Source organism: Ochotona princeps, chromosome 25 (genome assembly GCF_030435755.1).
Source record: "Ochotona princeps isolate mOchPri1 chromosome 25, mOchPri1.hap1, whole genome shotgun sequence".
Lineage (NCBI taxonomy): Eukaryota > Metazoa > Chordata > Mammalia > Lagomorpha > Ochotonidae > Ochotona > Ochotona princeps.
In genome coordinates this window covers 20,060,966-20,083,589 of record NC_080856.1, presented here as the reverse complement: position 1 = coordinate 20,083,589, position 22,624 = coordinate 20,060,966, and the positions used below count along the sequence as shown (strand labels likewise).

The 22,624-nt window shown below is 50.5% G+C and overlaps 1 protein-coding gene across 2 annotated transcripts in view; it reads right to left on the bottom strand.

The window, feature by feature from the left end:
- The window catches only part of DENND2A (DENN domain containing 2A), a 72,820-nt gene that overhangs the window by 27,099 nt on the left and 23,097 nt on the right, over window positions 1-22,624 (bottom strand). The window contains exons 2-8 of one of the 2 annotated variants that reach the window (XM_058681371.1): window positions 21,462-22,568; window positions 12,425-12,552; window positions 10,965-11,086; window positions 6,101-6,298; window positions 2,189-2,282; window positions 1,683-1,733; window positions 496-683 (exon numbers count right to left, since the gene is read on the bottom strand). In XM_058681371.1, the coding sequence (XP_058537354.1) occupies window positions 496-683; window positions 1,683-1,733; window positions 2,189-2,282; window positions 6,101-6,298; window positions 10,965-11,086; window positions 12,425-12,552; window positions 21,462-22,429 (1,749 nt within the window). In that variant the 5' untranslated portion in view covers window positions 22,430-22,568. The remainder of the gene's footprint in view (window positions 1-495; window positions 684-1,682; window positions 1,734-2,188; window positions 2,283-6,100; window positions 6,299-10,964; window positions 11,087-12,424; window positions 12,553-21,461; window positions 22,569-22,624) is intronic. The other variant, XM_058681372.1, reaches the window with a different exon arrangement.

The following is a 22,624-nucleotide window of genomic DNA, read 5'->3' as shown; positions in this document are numbered from 1 at the left end:
CCAAGGCTACACCAGGCAGGAGCCCAGAGATCAGAACTCCATCTGTGTGTCTCATGTGGGTGGCAAGGGTCCAAATACCAGGGCCATCTTCTGCTGCTTTCCCAGGTACATTAGCAGCAAGCTGAATAGAGTAGCTAGGACTCGGAAGGCAGTTCAATTCACTGTGTCACAATAATCTGTGTTTTAAAACAGTCTTGAAACGGCGCAACTTCAGCACAGCCGTGAAGCTGCCACTCGGGATGCCCTATCTCGTACCGGAGTACCTGGGATCCACTCCTGGCTTCCTCCTCCATTTCAACTTCCTGCTCACGCACACCCTGAGAGGCAGCAGAGGATGGCTCAAGATGAGTGCGCCCTGCCACTCACATGGGAGACCTGGACAGGAAGTGTTGCTCAGACTCCCCAGCCAGGCCACAGCCAGGGCGTTACAATGGAGCAGGCCTTGGCCACAGCATGCCATATCCTGGCAGGTGGCACATCCTGACCATGCTGTACCTTCAGAGGGAACTGCTGTGTGAGTTCGGGCACATAGGCGGCCCCGGCCTGCTTCTTGTGCAAGGATACAACCACGAAGTACTCGAAGAGCTGCCTCTCTTGGTACTCAATGAGCTCCCGATCGAGTGACAGGTACCGAGGGGCCTGCTTTAGGCGGGATTTTACATGGACCAGACGGCGGCTGTGGGCTGGTATGAGAGAGAGAGAGAGAGAAAGGCGCCATCACTTGCTTGCCAGCGTAGCCTTCGTGGAACTGTTGTCCCAGCTTATTTCATTCTCAGCTTGAGCACTTATCCTAATGCCCACTGTCTTTGCAGATCTAACGAGTCAGCAGCATACTCTTCATTCGGGGCCCTGGTCAATCTTTAGGGAAGAACCCCATCCGGCAGTGAGGGCAGAGCCATCAGGGCACGGGAGCCTGTGACCATGACGACTCAACTCTGCCCTCAAGAAGGCCTTGCTGCCATCTGTCCCCGGATTCGGGACACCGACCCCTCTCTTCGGTCATTTCCTTGGTCTGTCAGCTTGTGCTACGTGACAAAATCCAGACCCTTGCGTGTTTGGAGCTGGGAGCTTGTAAACATCCTGTCTCAACTGGCAGAGCCCTGGCTGGCCCTGGGCTCACAGCAGCTCCCATCACTCAGTGGGGGAAGCAGTCCAGCTTTGACCCACAGGCTCCCCTGAGCAGACAGGTGCCGTCACCTCACTCGGCAACCCTGGACTTGCTCTCTTAGGTTTCTCCCAAGTTTGGGAGATATGGAAATCTGACTACAGTCTGGATCTAGAACAGAGATATGGTTTTTTTTAAAGCCCACGGGGGTTGCTTCTTTTAATAAGATCACTGCCACAGGAGGAACTGGAGGCCCTGAGGTCACAGGGCAACTGGCACAGAAGTGGGGCAACAATGCCAGGCCTTTGGATTCCCATGCCAGCAGCAAGCATCGTGTCTGTGTGAGGGCACAGAAAGCACTTCTGGCAAGAAGAGAGGCAGGCAGCAGGCATAGCTACAGGTGCATGGCCACCCCGGGCCTTGGGAGCCAAGACTATACAGTCCCAGCAGGTGCCACTCATGACTGACCCACCCTGGGCACCTGCTGGACCTTCTGCCCTCCCAGACAACCATACTTGGCTCTGCTGGGGCTGTGCTGTGCTGTGTGTGTTCCTTGCAGAGCCACCACTGTCCTCACCTTTCAGCTTTTCTTCGGTGTCGCTGTCAGACTCACTGTTCTCATCTGTCACTAGGATTAAAAGGAAGAAAGTTGCAAATGTGAGTGTGAAGGCAGGCCCCCCCCATTATCTACGAGGTTGCACAAATCCACAAGTTCACAAAAGATAGCTTATTTATTTATTTATTTTGTTTTCTTGTGGCCTACCTAAATGTACTGGACAAATTATGTGTTTGCAAATTCACTTAGCTCTGGTTTAAGACGGTGCCTGTATCCAATAGCACAGATAAGAGATCTGGGCCACTTCCGTGCCTGCGGAAGCCAGGGCAACTGACGTCTAGCAAGCCAGGGCAGGCCTGCTCAAGCTGAGATGATGGAGGACACCTTGGTCTAGCTCTGCCCTGGACAGGGGCAAGCATCAGCCAAGTGCCCACTTGTTCTCCTCCTTGGCAATCAATCAGAGATAGGAGTCGGCTGCCCAAAGCAGGCAGTCTCCTGGGGGAGAAGGGATGACTGTGGGGCGCTACCTTTTCCTGAGTTGCTCTCTGTGGACTGGGACAACCTCTTCACTCGCTTCTTCCCTCTCCGCGCCTCGTAAATAGCATTGATTCGCAACACAAGCTGCCAGAAACACCGGGAGAAGAAAGGCAGAGTTAGCAGTGGCTTCCCCATGTGGGACTGGGCTCCCTTGGCTGCCCCCCAACCCCACGTTGAGCACCAGGGAGCGAGGGAGGGGCATGCTCCCCACCAGCTCCTGGGCCAGCAGGTGTCTTTCTATAATTCTTTCATTTTTATCTGTTGCATAGGACTGGGACTGTCAGAGCAACTGCAGGAGGCTGCTGGTTGTACAGCCCCATGGGTGGCTGCTGTCTGAATATGCAATATGCGTGGCTGAGATATGGGGCTCATGGTGTAGCAGCTGCTCCCCCCTGACACTTTGATGTCACTATGGCTTGGGAAGGAGCTTTTGCTCCCTAAACAAAACAAGACAAGGAAGTGATAGATGTATTAAAAAAAAAAAAGTTCCCAGGCGGGCCTCTTTCTTGGGAACCATTCCAAAGAATGTCTGAGCCGCCCTGAGTGGGGTGGGAACAGGGCTCACAGTGGCTCCCCATGCCTTGCTCAGGACTGTGATGGTGCAGGCCTCTGCAATGGAGTGAATGGCCTTATCCGGAAGAGAATCTTTGTTCTAGAATGCTCTGAATCCACACACGTGTGGTTCCCAAATGCAATCAGGACAGCACCACATGCAGGGCCTCAGAGAAAGCCCCGGAGGCCTCCATGTCCTCACCACTGCTCCCTGCCCCGGGCCACGTTCAGGCTGGCTGACCTGTGTGTGAAAGCAGGCCTGTTTCAGGAGCCAACTTTTTTTTTTTCTGCGGACCAAGAGTTTGGTGTTTCCTATGTATTTGCTTTGTCTCTTTGCTGAGAAGCTGGTGAATGTGGATTTACAGATTTTCCTGAGTTCCCAGGGCTTTGTTATCAAAGAATACATATTCATGGCACATGTGGGTCAGAATTCCACACACAGAGGGGAGCTCTAAAGCCAGCTGTTAAGTGTGGCTTGAGAAATTCATCCCGTTTCTAGAGTCGTTAGAGGTACAATAATAACCATTCAACATGTTCTGTGACAACTTCCATCTTAATTTTGAGCACATTTTGAATCCTTTGTCTCTGGCTGGCTGGGTTTCTATGCCCTGCTGACGTGGCCTGCCTGAGCCTAAATGCTCTCATGTGAAAACTGAAGAGGTCAGAGTATTTCAAAGGCCACTTCTGGCTCGAACCTTCTCAGGTTCTGTGACAAGTTCAAGTTGTCCTTGGGCCTGCTGGGAGCTCTCCTGACCGCTAAGAGTGCTCCCAAGGGGAATTATTCAGCAGGCACTCCTACTTCAAGGCCTGTTCTCCAGTGGGTACCATCTCATCGCCAAGCCCCAGGGGTTACTTCCCACCAGGTCTCCCAGCACCACCTGCTTCCTTTCAGGAGTAGAAACCTCCCTGGTCAGCCCTGGTCAGGAGAAAAGGCAAAGGCAGGCCAGCTTTGCAGCCTGAACAAAAACTAACACACTGTACCTGCTTGATGTCCTGCCTTGAATCTGACTCCCACAAAGTCTCTCTCTTAACCATAACCCACTGCCCACGAGACAGCCATCTTAACATTTGTTCGTGCTGCCCAGTCAATTTCCGAAGTGCCTGCTTCCCCAGCTGGCCCTTCTCTTTGTGTATGCCCTAATCATGGGCATCTAACCATGAAGTCCATTTCCCATGGAGGCAGACACTGGATAAATGAACTGCTAGCAGTAGCCATTATACCCACAGGGCGGAAACAGTCCTGATGACCGTAGACAGGCAATATGGCACAATCACCCAATGAGATAGGTTTTGGCCTTGTGAAGGATGGTGATTCCTGTTTGTTTGTTTTTGTTTTTTTAAGCTTTACGTACTTGGAAGGCAGATTTACAAAGAAAGGAGAAACAGAAAGAGAGAGAAATAGCTTCCATCTGCTGGTTTACTCCCCAAATGGCAATAATGGCTGGAATTAGGCCCGTTTGAAGACAGGAGCTTCATCCAAGTCTCCCATGTAGGTGCAGGGGTGAAACCCCTTAGGCCATCCTCTGTTGCTTTCCTAGGCGCATTAGCAGAGAGCTGGACTGGAAGTGGAGCAGTGGGACTCAAACTGGTGCTCAGGTGGGATGCCAGGACAGCAGGGCGGAGGCTTAATCTACTACACACAGTGCCTGGAAGGGTTGAGATTCTGACACATCCTTCCACACAGAGGAACTGTGAAGACATGGTGCTGAATGGAGTCAGCCCATAACGAAGAACAATACCACAGGTTTCCACTTATTCCAGGCACATAGCATAATCCAACTTACAGGAGACAAAGTAGAAACACTGGCTGCCCCCTGGGCAGAAAAAACCAGGATCTTGGGTTAATGGGTACAGATTTCCTGCCTGGGAAGATGCAAAGATTCTGAAGACTGATGATGATGAGGGTCATTCCATCAGGTGAGCTACTTAAGTCAATGAATTCCAAAGCTGATACTACATTTGGCTTGGTGTCCACCTGCTCCATTTCCAACCCAACTCCCTGCAAAAATGCCTGGGAAAGCAGCAGAAGATAGCCCAAGTGCTTGGGCCTCTGGCATCCACATGGCAGACCTGAGAGAAACTCCTGGCTCCTGGTTTTGGCCTGGTCCAGCCCTGGCTGTCGTGATTATCTAAGAAGTAAACCAGCATACAGCTCTCTCTCTCTAACCGTGGCTTCTCCGCTAAGCTCCTCCTGGCACCAGTCGACCAACGCCATGAAGTGAGACGTCTTCCCCACTCCTCAAGCAAACGCCAGGTTGCACAATTTAGGTTTTCTCCCCTAACTGTCCTTCCCCTTCAGCGCTTACTCCGGCACTCAGGGTGCTCCACCTTCAGCTGAATATGAAGGCTGAGGGTGAGACTGGCAGCATCAGACCACGGCTCTGAACACCAGCCAAACTGGCAGGGAGCAGCTGGCTTGCATGATATTCCAAGTTCTCTCGGGTCAATGGGTCGTGTGGAAAAATCGATGCAACCTAGGGCTGTCATCCTATGCTCTCCACCTCTAAACTCATGCATACTGAATCTCGTGGGTTTTAAGACACCCTTCCCCGCACTGCCCTCCCCCCACAAAAGACCCTCCCATGGAGCCCAGAATGAAAATCTGCTCTCAAAGTTCCTTAGGAAGTTGGTACTGAAGGAGCTCAGAAGATGCCACCCCAAATGTGCCACTCTGGCTTACTGATTATTTTGAACCCAAGATCCTTGATAAACAGCAGGTGCAATAAGGACCATCCCTTTTCTCCCTGTAAGCAAGAGGTGAAATTCTTTCTGTGAAAGATGCCTGCTTCAGGAGGAAAGAACCATTTTTATCACCAGGAACTGGGAGTCAAAGTCAAGAGTAGCCTGTGCCAGTCAACTCTGTTAAACTAGCTCGGCCTTCTCCTCACCACCACATTTTGTTCAACCAGGATACAAGCACTTAAGCTGCAGGATGGTCTTCTCATCCTCAGTCTAAGTACCCTTCCCCATCAGCATCCATTCTGATGTGAAGGTGCCCAGGCTTGCTGTGAAGAAGGAGGCTGAGGGTCATCTTCTGGCTTGTGAGGGCTCCCACAGGCATGTGGATGACAGCTGTATGCATTTTGCCTGTTAATCTGTCTGATGGCAACCTTTTTCTCAGGCACAGATGGAGGGAACATTTCACTTGTCCTAACAGCATACAACAGAACAACACGCAGGCACAAGCAGTGTGGGGGTAGGAGCAGGAGGATGTGACCTTCCAGTGATAGACATGGGATCCAAAGAGTAGCTAAGGCTGAGTGGGACTCCAGGAACTCTCAGATGTCCCAGCTCGGGCCTCCGCCCAGCCTCCCGGGCAGCTGAACACAGCCACCCATCGCACGTGTTACCTTGGGGACCTTCCTCTTCTTCTTGCCATTCTGTGGGTCTCCAAGGTTAAAGAAAGTGTCGTCGGGGCTGCTGGGTGTGGAGGGGGGGCTGACTTTAGGAGACCCCGTTCCATCCCGGCTCAGCTTCCTCGTGTCCAGCAGTTTGAAGTTCCTCCTCTCGGAATTTTGCCGGAAAAAAGCAGGTTTGGACAGTGACTGCTGTTTGGGGAAGAGAGGAGGGCAGAGCGAATCAGTAGATGGGGGACTGAGCGGTGGTGGGGTGTCCACTGGGGAGGGGCACTTGTCCATTCCCCGAGCTATGTGGAGTCCTTCTGCGTTAACAGGTGCTCAATAAAGACTCTGGTGATGGAGAACCTGTGTGATGAAGTGGTGGAAGACAATCCAAGTGTTTGGACCCCTGCCACCCACAGGAAGACCCAGATGGGGCTACTGGCTTCTGGCTTTGGTCTGACCCAGGGCTGGCCATTGCAGCCCTCTGAAGAGTAGATGGAAAATCTCTCTGTTTTTCTCACCCATCCCGTATAGCTCTTTCAAAATAATTAAATCAATCTTGAAAAAAAGGTACAACTCACAACATAAATGAACTCCATAAAATATACTCCTAGTGTATTTCCAGACATGCACTACAAAAGTAATGAGAAAAACCCTAACAACTCAAAAGAGAAAAAGCCGAAAGAAAGAAGTTTATAGAAGAGGAAATACAATTTGTAGCTATATATCTATATAAATTTTCACTTGTAGGAAAAATTAAACAAAGCTGGAGCGGGCATTTGGCCTAGCAGTTAAGTGGCCAGTAATGATGTCTACCGTTCTATCAGCTTCCGCCTGAAAGGCAGAGCATGAAGAGAAAGAGAAACATACAGAAAAAATGATCTCCTGTCTGCTAGTTCACTCCCCAAATGGCAGTAATAACCAGGTCTGAAATAGGGTGCCGCCACAAACCTGGAACTCACCCTGGTCTCCCAAATGGGTGGCAGGGGTTCAACTATTTGGAACATCACCCACTGCCTTCCCAGGCACATTAAAAGGAAGCTGGATTGGAACTGGAATGGCCAGGACTTTGCAGGCACTGCAAGATGGCGGCTTAAGGTGCAGCACCACAACACTGGGCCCTCTACCATCTTTCAGAGGATTTATAAATATTTAATTACATTTTCATCTGGATTCGCTTTCCTATTCTGAACATGTGTTACTCATTGACCCGTCACTAAGCTAATACATGATGTGTTGATTAAATCTTTTCTTTGCAGACAAGCTTATCCCAACTTCACTAAATGAACAAGGCTTTTCTTTATCAAAGTATGAGGTCACATTCACCATATCTCGAAGTCTCATAGAGGAGGCCCATTTCATTCTACTGATTTCTCTATTCTTGTTAAGCTACAAAGAGTATGGAACAATAACTCCTGAATCTTTTGTTTTTAAGGATTTCCAGAAATAGACTCCAGTACCCATAACTGGCCAGCTGCAATGTTTTATGGTGGGTGCATAATTAATAATAAATTCTCTGGTAGGGAGCAGCTAATCCAGTTTGGTCATGACGGGCATCTTAGCCACACAAACAGAACAAACAAAAACAAAAAAAACCCAAAGAGTGGTGACAAGCCTTTTCATTGTTCAATATCATCTGTAATAAAATCCAAGGAAATGTTCCTAATTCTTATATTGCAATGAATGATCCCATTAGATTGTAGGCAATGCGGTGCGTACTGGCCAGCATGGTAACCAGGGTAGGGGGCAGAACTGGTGGGGGTTATGGGGAGTCGCCCCAACTAGGCTGCAGCTCCAACCGGTTTCCGTGAGGACCGCGTATGAAGTGGGCAGGATCGAACTGGACTACAACACCCGTTGGTTCACGAGGAAGACAGAGCTGGAAACAGAACAAACCCAGCAATCCCAAGGACCAGCATGAGCATAAGCTGATTGGTGTGACGGACAGTGTCGGACTCTGTACTAGCAAACTCGCGCAAGAATCAGGCCTGGGATCATCTCAGATGAAGTTTCTTTGGAGATCCCTCCAACTGAACTGCTGATCTTAGAACTCCAACCATGAAGAGACTATCAGCCAGTGGATTCTGAATAGGGTTCATTGCGATTGGAACTGAGACATTGGCAGCAACCCAGAACTGATGAACTATCAAAACTGTATGAGCAGGACCCTCAGAGCGCGCCTCCCGTTGGGGATCTGGGATGGGTGGGAGGTTGGGTGGGGCTTTTCCCTTTGTTTTTTTCCCTGACCCCAGATACAGGGTAAAATGATATTGATGTGGAAACAATGGTTTTACCCACTTTCACCCTGTAGCCCTTGACACTTTGTTCCCTAATCAACTAAGTAAGATTATTAAAAAATAATTAAATAAAAAAAAGTGAAAACAAAAGATTGTAGGTAAAAAGCAGGTCTCCATTTTGGTGAGATTTAGATTATGACAGTATCTTGTCAAAGGAGATTCAAGCAAGGTGGAGGTCCAAGCAGGAAGCAGAGAGAAGGAGCCCAAACAAGGCACAGGAGTCTGAAGAATAAAAGCGCTCTGGGGAAGATGTGGCTGCATCTTCCAGTGGTGATGTGACTGGGGAAAGGGGCTCCAGGTGCCTTCTCTGAGGGGGATGGGAGGCTCAGTGGGCTGTGCAGGGACAGCACGAACAGGTATGGAGATCAGTGGTGAAGAGGAGCTAATCAGACCAAAGCGAGTCTTCATGGCTCGGGGTGAGTGGATGTACTTGGCATGCCATCCAGGCACATGAACTGGAAGCTGGATTTAGAAGTGGAAGAGCCGGAACTGAAACTAACACTTAGGTATGGGATGCAGCAGTTACAAAACAAGCACAACTCCGACCACACCTATAATAAAGGGACTGGCATGATGGTTCAGTGTTTTAAACCTCTGCCTGCAACACCAGCATCCCATATGGGTACTGGTTTGAGTCGGCTGCTCCACTTCCAGATCCAGCTCTCTACTTATGGCCTGGGAGAAGCGTGAAGGATGGCCCAAGTCCTCAAGCCCTTGTACCTGTGTAGGAGACCCAGAGGAAGCTCCTGGCTCCTGGCTTTGGATTGGCTCAGCTTCAGCCATTACGGCCATGTGAGGAGTGAGCCAGGGATGGAAGAGCTTTCTCTATGAATTTGCTTTCCCAACAAAAATCAATAGATCTTAAAAAAAATAAAAGAAAGAAAGTAATAGGTAATTCTATGTGGCCCAGGCTGGTTCTGCTCTGGCACCCCCCTCTTCATCCAGGCACAGCCTCCAGCAGACCTGGCTCAGGCACCTGCAGCTTGCTGAGGCGCAGAGAGGTGATGTGGTGGCGGGGGTGGGGCACACAGCAAACCAGGAATGCTTGTGATACATTTCTCCCCAGGCAATGACACATTATTAAAAAAGAGTCCCTCATCTCAGCCTTGCTGCTGTTTATCATAAAGACCTGTCATGTTGTTTATCAACAAGACCTGTCATGTTCCCCGTGCTGTACTGGGCATGGGGAAGAAGAGGAACATGTAGCAGGGAGGGATGGAGGGAGGGACATGTATTCTCAGCCTCGGTTTTTGCTGGTTCTAAGGCTCCAGGTGTGGCCCAGATGTGGCACTTGCTCAGTGACTGTTCAAACATTCCCCAGAACAGGGAGAACACACCAGACACCCAGACACGGGAGGGCAAGGAATGAGTGTGGGCCTCACAGGGTCCCAGATGATAGCCTGCCAGGTCCAGTGTGCACCGGACAGTGGGTACTCTCTCTTTGCAAGCCAGCTCCAAATGCCAGACAAATGCCTGTAAGGCAGCCCAGGTCCTCGGGTCTTCCCAGCTGTCATTAGCAGCACCTGCTCTGAAGGCAGAGCTGCCCCGGGCAGAACTCATCCCCTGTCCCCTAGGAGGTGATGCCAGAAGGAGGGAGCCAAGAGGACGGGAAGTGGCTTGACCCATGTTATCACAGTCGGCTCTCCCCTGTGGCTGACCCCGTAGAGCCTGGACAGGAAAATGGCTGACTTTTTTAGGCTACAAACATCCTTGCAGTGGAATTTAAGCTGACATTTGCAGATTGGATTTATTTGGCCTCCTTTTGCTTAATTTCTTAAACTTAACATTATGTTATGACTACTGCTAGGCTTCAGGGGAGCCACAAAGAAACAAAATGTATGTATTCTTTCGGTGTTTACAAATTTTATTTATTTGTTATTTACTTGAGAGGCAAAGAGGCACAGAGAGACAAAGACAGATGGACACAGCACAGAGAGAGAGAGAGAGAGCTCTCATCCGCTGGTTGGATATCCAAACACCTGCAATGGCCAGGCCTGGACTGGGGCTGGAGTCAGGAGCTGGGAAGTCAAGTTCTTGGGGGTCCAGGGACCCAATTGCTTGAGTCATCCCTGCTGCCTCCCAGGGCCTACGCAAGCAGGAAGCTGAGATTAGGTGCCAGTATGAAGCTCAGGTACCTTAAATTAGATACCAGGCATCTTAACTACCAGGCCCCAAGCCTGCCCCAGAATATACACTTTCTGATCTAGAAGAATTTTTACACAAAACAGCTATGACTGGGCTAAGCTGAAGCCAGGAGCCAGAAGCTCCATCTGGGACTTCCACATGGGTAGCAGGAGCCCAAGTTATTCAGCCATCTTCTGCTGCCTGACAGGTGCATCAGCAGAAAGCTGGATGGATTACAAGTGGAACAGCTGAGACTAGAACTCGCAATCCACCGTGGGATGCCGGTAATGATGTTACAAAGGTAACCACAGCCATTCGGGGTACTGAGGCACAGATCTAGGTACCTGGAAGTAAGGATGGCCTGCAACTCAGCAGCACTCAAGGTCAAGGGACTGGGGACCTGGCCTCCCTCCCCCGACCTCCTGCTACCACTACCCCAAGGTGGCTCTCACCTTGGTGGGCGTATCAGGGATGGAAGGGGTGGGAGAGCCCGGGAAGGTCAGGACGCACTTCTTGCCCAGGCAGCGGCCGTGCAGCTCGACGTCCTCATACGGGTTTTCTTTCACGGGTGGATCTGTGGAGGACAGGCAATGGGTCAGGGGCCTGGGCATGCTGAGCCCGTTTTCCTTACTGGACAACAACTTGAGGCCATGCCAATATAGCCCTGGCAGGAATGGTCTGCTGCTTTGAGATCCTCTCCCTCTCCTCTCGGCACCTGACCCTGACATTTGCTACAGTTGACACCCTGGCCCCACACCTGTAGCTGCCTGGGATGAGCTCCAGGATTGGGGCCTCAGTGCCTGAGTCTCCCAAAGGCCTGCTTCAGGGATGAGGGCGGGAAGGGCTCATGATCTGAAGGCAAAGTTGAGCAGGGCAAGGCCTCCCTGGAAGCTCAGCCGGGCTGGCCAGGGCAAAGCCCAGGGCATCTGCTGGGACTCACAGTGCGCCCAGGCTCTCCTAGCCCCATTGGGAGGTGAGAATTTCAGGGAGCTGCTGAAAGCCTGCAGAGTGCAGCCCGCTGGAGAGACGGAAAATGGAGGAAGAGTAAGCAGTGGTGACCAGCTGTGGTTGCAGGAGCCCACCCCCTGCCCGCTTTGCTGTTCTAGCTGGGTTTTTTGTTCCTTGTGACTTGCCTCTTGGGTCCACTTCCGAACAGGGAGCCCTGCTGCTCTCACAGGACCCCAGCCCCGCTGCTACATACCAGAGTGCAAGTCCTTCCCGAGTGGTGCTTTCCACACCCACAGGGTTGCTTTCGGCACTGCTGATGCCACAGGTACCTGTCTGGGTATGTCTGCCCCTCACATGTATACACGGCAGCTTCTCCCTCTTAATGACTTCTCTTGCACCTCACTGCTCACCCCCATCCTAAGAGACACCTGGGCTGAGCTCTGACACAGGGACCTTCCCCTGAAGACGACCCAAGTCATCAAACCCCGTTTACCGGGTCCCACTTTGGGATCTGAGAGGGTGCTTCAACAAACCTGCTGGGCAACCTTCACCACCCTTGTTACACAGGGAGAGAACCGATGCTCAGACAAGGGAAGCACAGGCTCAGTGTCACACAGATCACAAGGAGTGGGACCAAGATTCATCGGGGCCTTCAGACTGCCACTCAGCCATGCTGTCTCCCTGCCCGGGCTTTGCCAGCGGCCACTAGGCCTTCCAGTCCCACGTCCTGTCACCCCTTCCAGGTGCCTGCTCCCATCCAACTGACCTGCACTCTCACACACTTGAGAACATGAATATCTTGGAGTCTGTGCACATGTGTGCGTGTACATGCATGTGTACAAATGCACACAGGTGTAAGCGTATATATATATATATATATATATATGCATGTGTGAAGCAGCCCATCGTCTCTGCCCCTTGCTCACAGCCTCACGCCTGTGCAAAGGGCAGGCTAGCCTCTTACCTAGGATGTCTTCATAGACGTTCTCCTCCGAAAAAGTGCGTGTGAGCCCCAACTTGGTCTGCGCGTACCAGTCTGCCCTGCTGTTCTCAGAGGAAGACTGCAGCAGATCTTCAAACTCGTAGGACTTCCTGGGTTGGCCAAGATGGGAGGAGAAGAACTTGAATCAAACCAGGTTGGATGAGAGAATATACACTTCAATGCTTTTTTCTTTCTTCGAAAAATTCCTATTAACCAATATCAATTCTCTGTGTGTGTGGTGTGTTTGTAAAAGGTGTGAAAATCCATTAAAAGGAGATGTAGCTTTTACTTGTGGGAATGTCTGTGCTTTCATGATGCATGGGGAAACAGTAAAGCAGGAGCAGGTGCTGTGGTGGGACTGCTTAAAATTCCACCGGCAGTGCTGGCATCCCTGATGGCTCCACTTCCAAAACCATCTTCCTGCTAATGTGCCTGGGAAAGGAGCAGAGAATAGCCCAAGTCTTTGGGTCCCTGCATTCACAAAGGAGACCTGAATAAAGTTCCTGGATCCTGTCTCTGGCCTGACTCAGCCTTGGCTGTGGTGACCATTTGGGGAGTGAACCAGCACTGGATGGAAGATCTCTCTCCCAAGCTTGCTCCTCTCTCTTTTTTTTCTTCTCTCTCACTTTATCTTTCAAGTAAAGTATATCATTTATTTGAAAGGCAGAATTTTAGACAGAGAAGCAGAGACAAAGTTACGCAACACTCTCCCAGCTGGAGTCATGCAAGCCCGCCCCGCCAGGGTCTAGAGGTACACTTCCTCTTCCATGCAAGATGTTGGGAATTTCTTCCAAAAATGCATGCTCTTCCCTAAACAGTCCAGCTGCTCAAGCCAGCCTTGACTGACGTGGTCCAAGCTCCTTCCTCGTGGAGCCTGCAGGTACTCAGGAATCCCTGCCCTGTGACTGTGCGTATACGTGTCTAGCAGAGTTCTGCACAAGCCACACGGTCAAAAGCTGCGGGTGACAACTCAGGGTTGGGCTCCCCATCTCCCTCCGGTCCTGGGGGAAGATGCCCTTCCAGTGGCTCTAAGATTTAAGACTACTAGATGCACAGCCACACACCCTCCACCTTGGATGAACCACTTGAGTCGGCTGAAACTCAGTGTCCTGGCTGGTACAAGAATAATTAAAAGATTGGCCTAAGAATAGAGAAAGAAAATGCCAGGGAAGTGTTGGAGTCATAGGCTCTGGCACCTAGCAAGCACTCAGCAAGTCTTAACTACTATAGCTACTGTTTGGGTCCCACCCAGCTGAGAAGCAGTGGTCTGTTCTTACACATTCACTGCCTGCAGGCACTTAAAGCTCAAGTTCAGTAACTCAGGAGGGCCAAAACAGGCCTTGTCTCAGCCTCACAGAGCTTACACTCCAGGCAGAAGACCAGATGTTCGACCAGCCCATTCCCAACTGCGGTCAGCTCAGTGATAGGATAACACAGGTCATTAACAAGTGAAGCTGTTAAGGATTTAACTTACATCAGGGCACACATGACACCACGCCTTGCCAAGGAATAAGGGAGGGGCTGAGGCATCAAAACAAAGTTGCAAAAAAAAAAAAAAAAAAAGTGGGGGAAACAAACAGGTGGAAGTCCTGAGGCTGTAGAATGTGATGCACTTGATGAAGCTGGGAAAGGCAGGCAGGCATTCAATCAGGTGCACCTGCAGGGAACACAGCTGGAGTGCAGCAGGCACAACTGGGCAGAGGTCACTTGCCTGCCTCCCAGGCCCTGGCAAGTCCCTCCTCTCCACTGGAATCTTTCCCTTTTTCTTAACCTACACGGGCTTGTCCCACTTAAGACACTATTCAGACTCTTGGACCCTTAGCTCACTCTGGCGCGTCACTTCCCTTTACTCTCTCAATCTGTCTGCTGCATGCAGCCCATTTCTGAAATCACTCTGTCAGCTAATTTCAAAGATAGACACGACAGAGATTTTATCATCTGTTACCAGTTCACTCCCTGAATGCTAGCCAAGAGGCAGTGCTGGGCCAGTCTGAAGCCAAGAAATCCAGCCAGGTCTCCCACATGGGTGGCAGGGATCTGGAAGGTGTTAAGAAGTCCAGGGTTGCTGTTGGATTTCTGTCTTCCCACTATTTCTAACAGGCCATGTACAGATTTCTGGTTTCTTATCATATGAAGACTGTGGTTCCTGTTGACTTAAAAATTGCATTTTAGACTTCTTGCTCCTAGCTCCAGGCTTTGAACTGCCCAAGATCTGACTGTTGTGACCATTTGGGGAGTGAACCACAGGATAGAAGATTTCTCTTGGGGCCGATGTAGTGCAGTGAGTTAAGCCTCCACCTGCAACACTGATGTCCCATAGGGGTGCTGGTTTGAGTTTTGGCTTCTCCATTTCCTATCCAGCTCCCTGCTAATGCTCCCGGGAAAGTAGCAGAAGATAACCCAAGTGCGTAGGTCCCTGCCACCTGGATGAGTTCTTGGCTCTTGGTTTCAGCCTGGCCATCCTCTGCTACTTTCTCAGGCCACAAGCAGGGAGCTGGATGGGAAGCGGAGCAGCCAGGGCATGAACTGGTGCCCATATGGGATGGGAGCCAGTGGAGAATCAACCTGCTATGCCACTATGCTGTCCCTTTTCTGAAAACCTTTAATTCTGTTTAGCACAAGTCTGCTAGCGAGGGCTTGAGAGGCCCAGAGCAATGCTGCCATCACTCTATTTCCTTGCTCAGACCTTCTTTTCTTGCCCGGGGAACAAATTGTCTTCATCTTCTTCTTTCTGGGTTAAGGCTCAGTGTTCAATGTTCCTCTTCAGGCTCTAAAGTTTAATACCTCCAAATCTGAACCATCGCCCTGGATCCCCTGCCCACCCTGCTCCTTCACGAAGCATGAAGTCTTGACCTCAGCACTTAGGGTAGCAGCAAGCCAAACTTACAGGTTTGGTCTACAGAGCCTCAATAAGTCTAACAGCTTGGAAGTGTCCCCTGCACCCTGCAGTGCCTGAATTACCAGCACAAGTCCAGCCCCAGGGGAAGAGCTGCCATTCTCTGAGCCCCATGTCTCCCCTGGAAGGGGCCAGCCAGGAGAGGAAGAACCAAGTGTAAGAGCCCAAGCGGACAGGGTCTAAGCATGGCAGGCGGGTCAGAGCTGTGGTCTTTTAGACTGAATGGCTGAACCATCCTGATTTTTTTTAAAGATTTATTTATTTTTATTTTTATTTGAAAGGCAGAGTTACACAGAGAGGAGAGACACAGAGAGAGAGCGAGAGAGAGAATCTTCCACTTGCTGGACTGGAAGTGTAGCAGTGAAGACTCACACTGGTGCCCACATGGGATGTCAATGCCATAATGTGATGGAGGCTTAACCTATTATGTCAGAGCATCAGCCCCAAAGCTAACATGTTCAAGCCTAGGTGGCCACTGGCTTAGGCTGGCAGTGGCCTGTGGTCCAGAGCAAGCTGTAGAAGCTGACCTGGAGCAGCCCAGCACTCCCGGGGTTCCCTGGTGAGCTAGGGTCCTCAACAGGCACACCACCTGCATCAGGTAGCAAGGTGCCAGAGAGTCAAAGAGATCATGGGATTGTTTGTTGAACAGTTCAAGGGCACTCTAAAACGTCTGAAAATGGAGTTAAAAGGGAAGATTACATTTTGATACAAAAAATTGTTTTGAAATCAATGAAAAGAGAAGTGTTCAAAATATTCATGTAAAATGTGTTATGAAAAAAACTTTACAGATTTCAAACTTTTTTGCACCAAAATAAACTTATCATTTACTTGCACTTTTCTAATAACAAACTGTTTCATTTGAAAGGCAAACTGAGAGAGAAGAAGAGACAGAGTGAAATAGAGAGAAAGAAAAAAAAAAGAGATCTTCCATCCACTGGTTCACTCCCCACATGGCTGGGCCTGGGCCAGGCTGAAACCAAGAGCCAAGAACTCATCCAGGTGGCAGGGACCTACGCACTTGGGTTATCTTCTGCTACTTTCCCGGGAGCATTAGCAGGGAGCTGGATAGGAAATGGAGAAGCCAAAACTCAAACCAGCACCCCTATGGGACATCAGTGTTGCAGGTGGAGGCTTAACTCACTGCACTACATCGGCCCCAAGAGAAATCTTCTATCCTGTGGTTCACTCCCCAAATGGTCACAACAGTCAGATCTTGGGCAGTTCAAAGCCTGGAGCTAGGAGCAAGAAGTCTAAAATGCAATTTTTAAGTCAACAGGAACCACAGTCTTCATATGATAAGAAACCAGAAATCTGTACATGGCCTGTTAGAAATAGTGGGAAGACAGAAATCCAACAGCAACCCTGGACTTCTTAACACCTTCCAGATCCCGGTGACAGATGGGTGAGCAACGGTGTTCCACAGTAAGTTCCTCTTGAGTGCTATTTCCATGGTCTACCTCAATGCCTCCCCAGACATCAGGCCTCCTTTCCCAAACTTCAAAGTAAGTGACTGGTCTACCTACTTGCAGAAATCACACTACTCTAAGCAGCCAATCCCTCAAGAATTTTTTTCTGCAAGTTTTTTCACTTAGGAAAAAAAATTCTAATAGTTCTATTTGCATCTTTGTAAGCAAGAATTCTGAAAGGCTAAGTACTGATTATCATACACATAGTGGTTTCTGCCTCATGTATAAGCGTTATCAGAACTCATTCCGTCCCCATGTTTAATAAGAACTTCCTATAGGTCAGAGCTGGCAATGCAAGAGCAGGAAGCCGGCGGGTTTAGGGAGCCCACAGCCCAGGGAAGGGGTGCAGCCTCCTATAAGCCTGACCTCTGTCTCCTATGACCTCAGATTGTCCCCTGAAGGCTGGCTGTTGCTAGCTTTTGAGGTATTAGAATGATCTGACTGTGCCAAAGAACTCCGCTGCAGTGGGCTGTAATTTGTGTAATCTCCACATTTCAATAACCGACGCGAAGTCCTGACCTGCTGGGTCATGTTTTGAATGGTATTCGAGGCGATTCCATATTTTCATCAATGAAATGCTAATGCGGGAGCTCATCCCATTTGGACGGTACACAAGACCACCAGAATGAACAAGTCCCAAACTGACCTCACCCTCCCCTGGCCTCTGCCACGAGGGCCAGACGCGCTGCCAGCACAGCCCTCCCAGGGAGGCCAGCCCCAGGATTTGCCTTGAACGTGGCAGTCACACCCACAGTCCTGCCCTCTGCTCACCCCCTTCTAACCCATTCACTGGAGTTCTGGCTCCAAAGCATCCTGGACCCCACCTACTCCTCCCAGTTCCCAACACAGTACCACCACCACAGGGTGCTCCACAACACTCCCTGGATGTTCTTGCCTCCACCCTCACACCTTGCCCATTGGTGCCCCTTCTTGTCATGTCCCCGGGCCACTGCCAGGATGAGTTCTAAATCAACGGCAGGTCTGAGTGAGTCTCCCCTTCTTAAACATGGTCACTGCTCTTAGACGATAAAGCCAAATCCTTGTCCAGGGCTCTCAATAGAGCGGGTTCCAAAAGGTCTCAGGGCACACCTCTCCTGACCCTGCAGCCACACCTCTGCTGCTCAGCTCTCCTTTTTCCTGTCGCAGGGCCGGCCTACACCAGTGCACTCCCCACCCCCATCCCCGCTCTGAGCCTGTCCTCATTTCCCGGGAGGCCAGACACCATCTGCACAGCACTGGGTGCTCTTGTAATCCCACAACTGCATTCAAAGCAGCTCCTCCCTCGCCGAGACACTTCCAGCACTCATTCCACAGTCCACCCCCATTTAATGAGTACCTTCTGTAGGTCACATTGTGCTTAGAGAGGATGACGCCGGCTGTCCCTGCTTTAGGGGAGCCCACAGCTCCAGGGAAGGGTGTAACCTCCTTTGCGCCTGACTTTGCCTCCTCTGACCTCTGGTGACGGCCTGAGGGTTGGCAATGTCTAGTTTCCAAGATGCTAGGATGATTTGGTTGTTCCAATGAACTTGGCAGTGGTGGCTCTGGCTTAGTCTGTGGGTTCCAAAAGCTCAGGGACGCAGTCCGCCCTGTTCATGCCACACACTAAACAGGTGTTCATGCCAAGTAGATAGGTACTGATGGAGTTAAAGAAGTAAATAATGTAAGAGCTGATCTTCATGGCCACATCTACTGCTCATCAATCGTCCCCATTTGGGGGGTTAAAAACAAAAGCAGGCGTATTCTTGAGTAAGTATATAGTGAGCTCCTCAAATGCATTTCTTCCAGGACAGTGAGTTCAGCAAGCTTGGAGAGGCTAAGACATTCAGGAGGGCTCGGCACCAGAAATGCCATGCCCGAGCTCCCTACATCTGCCTCTGGTTGCCACACAGCTACTTTGTGCCCGCCCCTCCACCTCAGTGGTCATGGTCAGCTCTTCCCCAAGACTGAGCACAACACACGGGAAGACCACTCACACCTGAGGTGTCCAGAACAGGGGGCCCCAGCAGGAGAAGGCTTCCTGGCTCCCAGCTTGCATTTGTTACTTCATTCCTTCCCCAGGGACCATGACTATAAGCTTTCTGCTTTTCTTACTCTGGATCCAAAACAGAAATATAAGGATGGGAAAACAAGTAAGCAAACAAACAAAACCCTATTTATCCAGTCAGTCTGGCATCTTCAAATGCAGGGATCTCTACCATTCTGCAGGAAACAAGCCATGACAATCAGACCTGTGAGGCAGCAAGGCGACCCCCGGCTCTGTCTCCCAACACAGTGACTACGGAAGTGCTCGCTGTTACAAATCCAGTTTCTCAGCAGCTTTCCAAGTCACTTTTGTGCCAAACCTCAAATTAATCCACCAATTGGCTCCTTTCAAAATTTTTAAACACTCGGCTTTTTAAGACGTTGTCATTTCAAGGACTCAGACACCCTCAAGGATGTGAACAGAGCCAGACCACGGTGTGGCTGGTTAGGTAAAGCTCATGGTTAAACTTGGGATAGCCAAGGGCAGCTGCCCAGCCAGGGAGCTGTGGGGACCCCTGTCCACCGTACAGAAGATGGGCACTAGGGACTCAATAACCCAGCGGTATGGCTTGGCAGCTATATCTAAGGATTTGAGGGTACATGTCCTAAGAAAGTTCCGAAGTCTTACACTAAAACCCCAAGGAAAGAATCAATTGAAGTGAGGCCAAGACAGTCATGATTGTGTGTGTGTGTGTTGAAGGTTTATTCATTTATTTGAAAGGCAGTGAGAGGAGGCAGAGAGACGTCTCCTGTGCTGGCCTACTCACCAAATGGCTGCGGCAGCTAGGGCTGAGCCAAGCTGAAGGCAGTAGCCTCGAGTTTCTTATGGGTCTCCACATAGATGCAGGGGCCCGAGGACATGGGCCATGCTCTGCTGCTGTCCCTGATGCATTAGCAGGGAGCTGGATCAGAAGTGGAGCAGCCGGCACTTAAAGCAGCACACATATTGTAGGAGCTAAATGCAGCAGTTGAACCACACAGCACCAGCCTTGACAGTCAGTTTCAAAGTTGGAATTTCGGTGAATGAAGTTATTTGGTTTCATAAAGATCTCAAAGCTCTGTCACATGAGTAAATGAAACTAAAATTTTGAAAATCTGAATTCATGTTAAAATATTCCAAGTATGCAGATACATGGGATTTGGGCTGCTGCTTACATTTAAACACAGTCACTTGTTACATGTCGGCCTTAAGGCATTCCAGACAAAGTTACTCAGTGTATACCAAAAAACATACATAACCAAGTTTATATTGCTGTGGGAGACCCAGAAGCTCCTGGCTCCTGGCTTCAGAACAGCCCAGCTCCAGGTGTTGTAGTCACTTGGAGAAAAAGCAGCAGATAGAAGATCTCTTCCTGTAACTGTTTTTTAAACAAATAAAATAAATCTAAAAAGAAAAAAAAAAAGAAAAACAGCAGGCGAAGAAGCAATGAGAGTAAGTATGGATGACTGTTTCACAAAGTGCTACTGGCTTCCAGGTACGTGGGTATCAACCTGACACACGTGGATTAGAAATTCAGTTACAAAGCAGAAAATATATAGTTTTCAAAGTATATTTTCCATTATTTAAAAAGGATTATTATTTACTTGAAAAGCAGAGTTACAAGGAAAGAGAGAAATAGAGATGTCCTTCCTCTGACTCACTCTCCCAATGGCTGCCACAGCCAGGGCTGAACCAGGCTGCAGCCAGGAGCCAGGAACGCCATCGAGCTAGTTACCACTGATTTTCCAGGTGCATTAACAAGGAGCTGGACGGGAAGCTGGAGCTGCTGGGATGTGAGCCGGTGCTGCCAAAGGATCTGGGTGTCACAGGCAGTGGCTTATCCTGCTGCAATGCAATGCCAGCCCATAATGTGCTACCTTACTCTAAAATATTCACAAGTGTGGGCCCAGCACGGTAGCCTAGTGGCTAAAACCCTCACCTTATACGCATCGGGATCTCATATGGGCACTGGTTCTAATCCCGGTGGGCCCCACTTCCCATCCAGCTCCCAGCTTGTGGCCTGGGACAGCAGTCGAGAACAACCCAAAGCCTTGGGAGCCTGCACCCACATGGGAGACCCAGAAGAGGCTCCGGGATCCTGGCTTCAGATTGGCTCAGCTCTGGTCATTGTGACTACTTGGGGAGTGAATCAGCGGATGGAAGATCTTCCTCTCTATATATCTGACTTCCCAACAAATTATTTAAACAAAATAAATCTTTTAAAAAAGTCACAAGTGTGAACACCTAAGGAACAGCTAAGTGACTTTTGAGGGTGTCATGGACAGCTTTAGAGCTAACTAATGTTTCTAGAACCTGCACCAAGGAAAAAATAGAGAAGATCCCAAAAGACCCAAAGACATGGTTACTGTTAGCAGCAGCAGTTACCAAGGTCTACCGGTTAAGCTGCCCACGTTAACACAAGTTCTTCATTTCACTCTCATTTACTGTGTCAATGGCAAGGCTATCACACCCAACAGGTATGTTTTTAAAAATGGACACTCTTTTCTGAGGATTAAGACTATCAGGTATCATGTCTCCAGGCTGCAGCAAGCTACCTTCAGCTGGATTAGCTACAAGATTCCTGTTTGGTAAAATCACTAATCAAGCCGCAGGCGGTCACCAGGCACTGCTGTGGCCGGGCCAGCCGGCACCTACCTGTGGTCCGCACTGGACTTCTGCCTCGAGTTCCCCAGTCTCCGGGTCACTGAGGGAGGCGGGGGCGAGGAGGGCAGGGGTGGGGGAGGAAGGGCAGGCAGAGGAGGCAGGTTTCTTTTCTCCTTCCTGAAGCTTCCAGTTGTGGCAACACCTAGATTCCTGTCCTGGTCCCCTTCCCCGGCATGTCTGAACGTTCTCCGGGGCTTCGGAAGGGGGTTGATGAAGGGTTTTGGGGCGCACCCCTCCAAGCCTGTAGCCTTGGGGTCAGGCTCCTTGCCTTCCGGCTCCCAGGCCTGGCCAAGATGCTGCTGCTGCTGCTGTCGCTGCTGCTGCTGCTGCTGCGGGCTGACTTCCGAGCCAGCCCTGCCTCGGCCGGTCTCAGGGAGGGGCAGCCCCTCTTCGGCCCTCTCAGGCAGGCAGTGTGGGGAGTAACAGGTCCCCGGCGGCTGGGGGTCCAGCCCGGCTGAGCCGTCCTTCAGAGCCTGCTCTAGTTTCTTGACCTGCTTCAGCACCGACAGGTGATCATTGGGAACGCGCCTGGCGGATCGCGGCTCCAGCTCCCCGTCTGGCTGGCCGCGGTCTTGTCCCAGCTCAGGAGTGTCCTGTCCCTTGGCCCTGACCCCTCTTGGGCGCCTCTCCTTCTCCACGTGCTCTGTTTCCAGCCTCACTCGGTCCTTGGGCTCGGTGGCCCGAGGTCTCGCTGCCTCACCACTTCTCTCCTTCACACACGACTGTGGACATTCCCCTTCTCCATCTGTTCTCCGGCCAGGTGCAGAACCTGCCAACTCCTTCTTCCCTTCCCATTCTGATATCTTGTCCTTTATGCTGAGGGACTTGTGCCGGGCTCCGGCAGGGAAAGAGGGGCAGGAGTTCTGGATGTCGCTGAGCTGCTTCCTGCCCGGCCTGCTGGCTTCCTTGGTGGTGAGATCTGCAGTGAGGCCACTGATGGTCATCTCAGAGCTGAACATGTCCACTTTGGACTACAGCACGAGGTGAGCGAAGCCTTCCAGGTGGCTGCTGCTGAAGGCTGACTCGGGGTCAGGAACAGAGGCGCCAAACAGCTGTCTCCACTGATCTTCTGCAGCCTTCAAACCTTCCACCTGGACCCTGAACCAGAGAGACAAACACCATGAGAGATTCTTGGCATGGTTCTTGGGCAGATG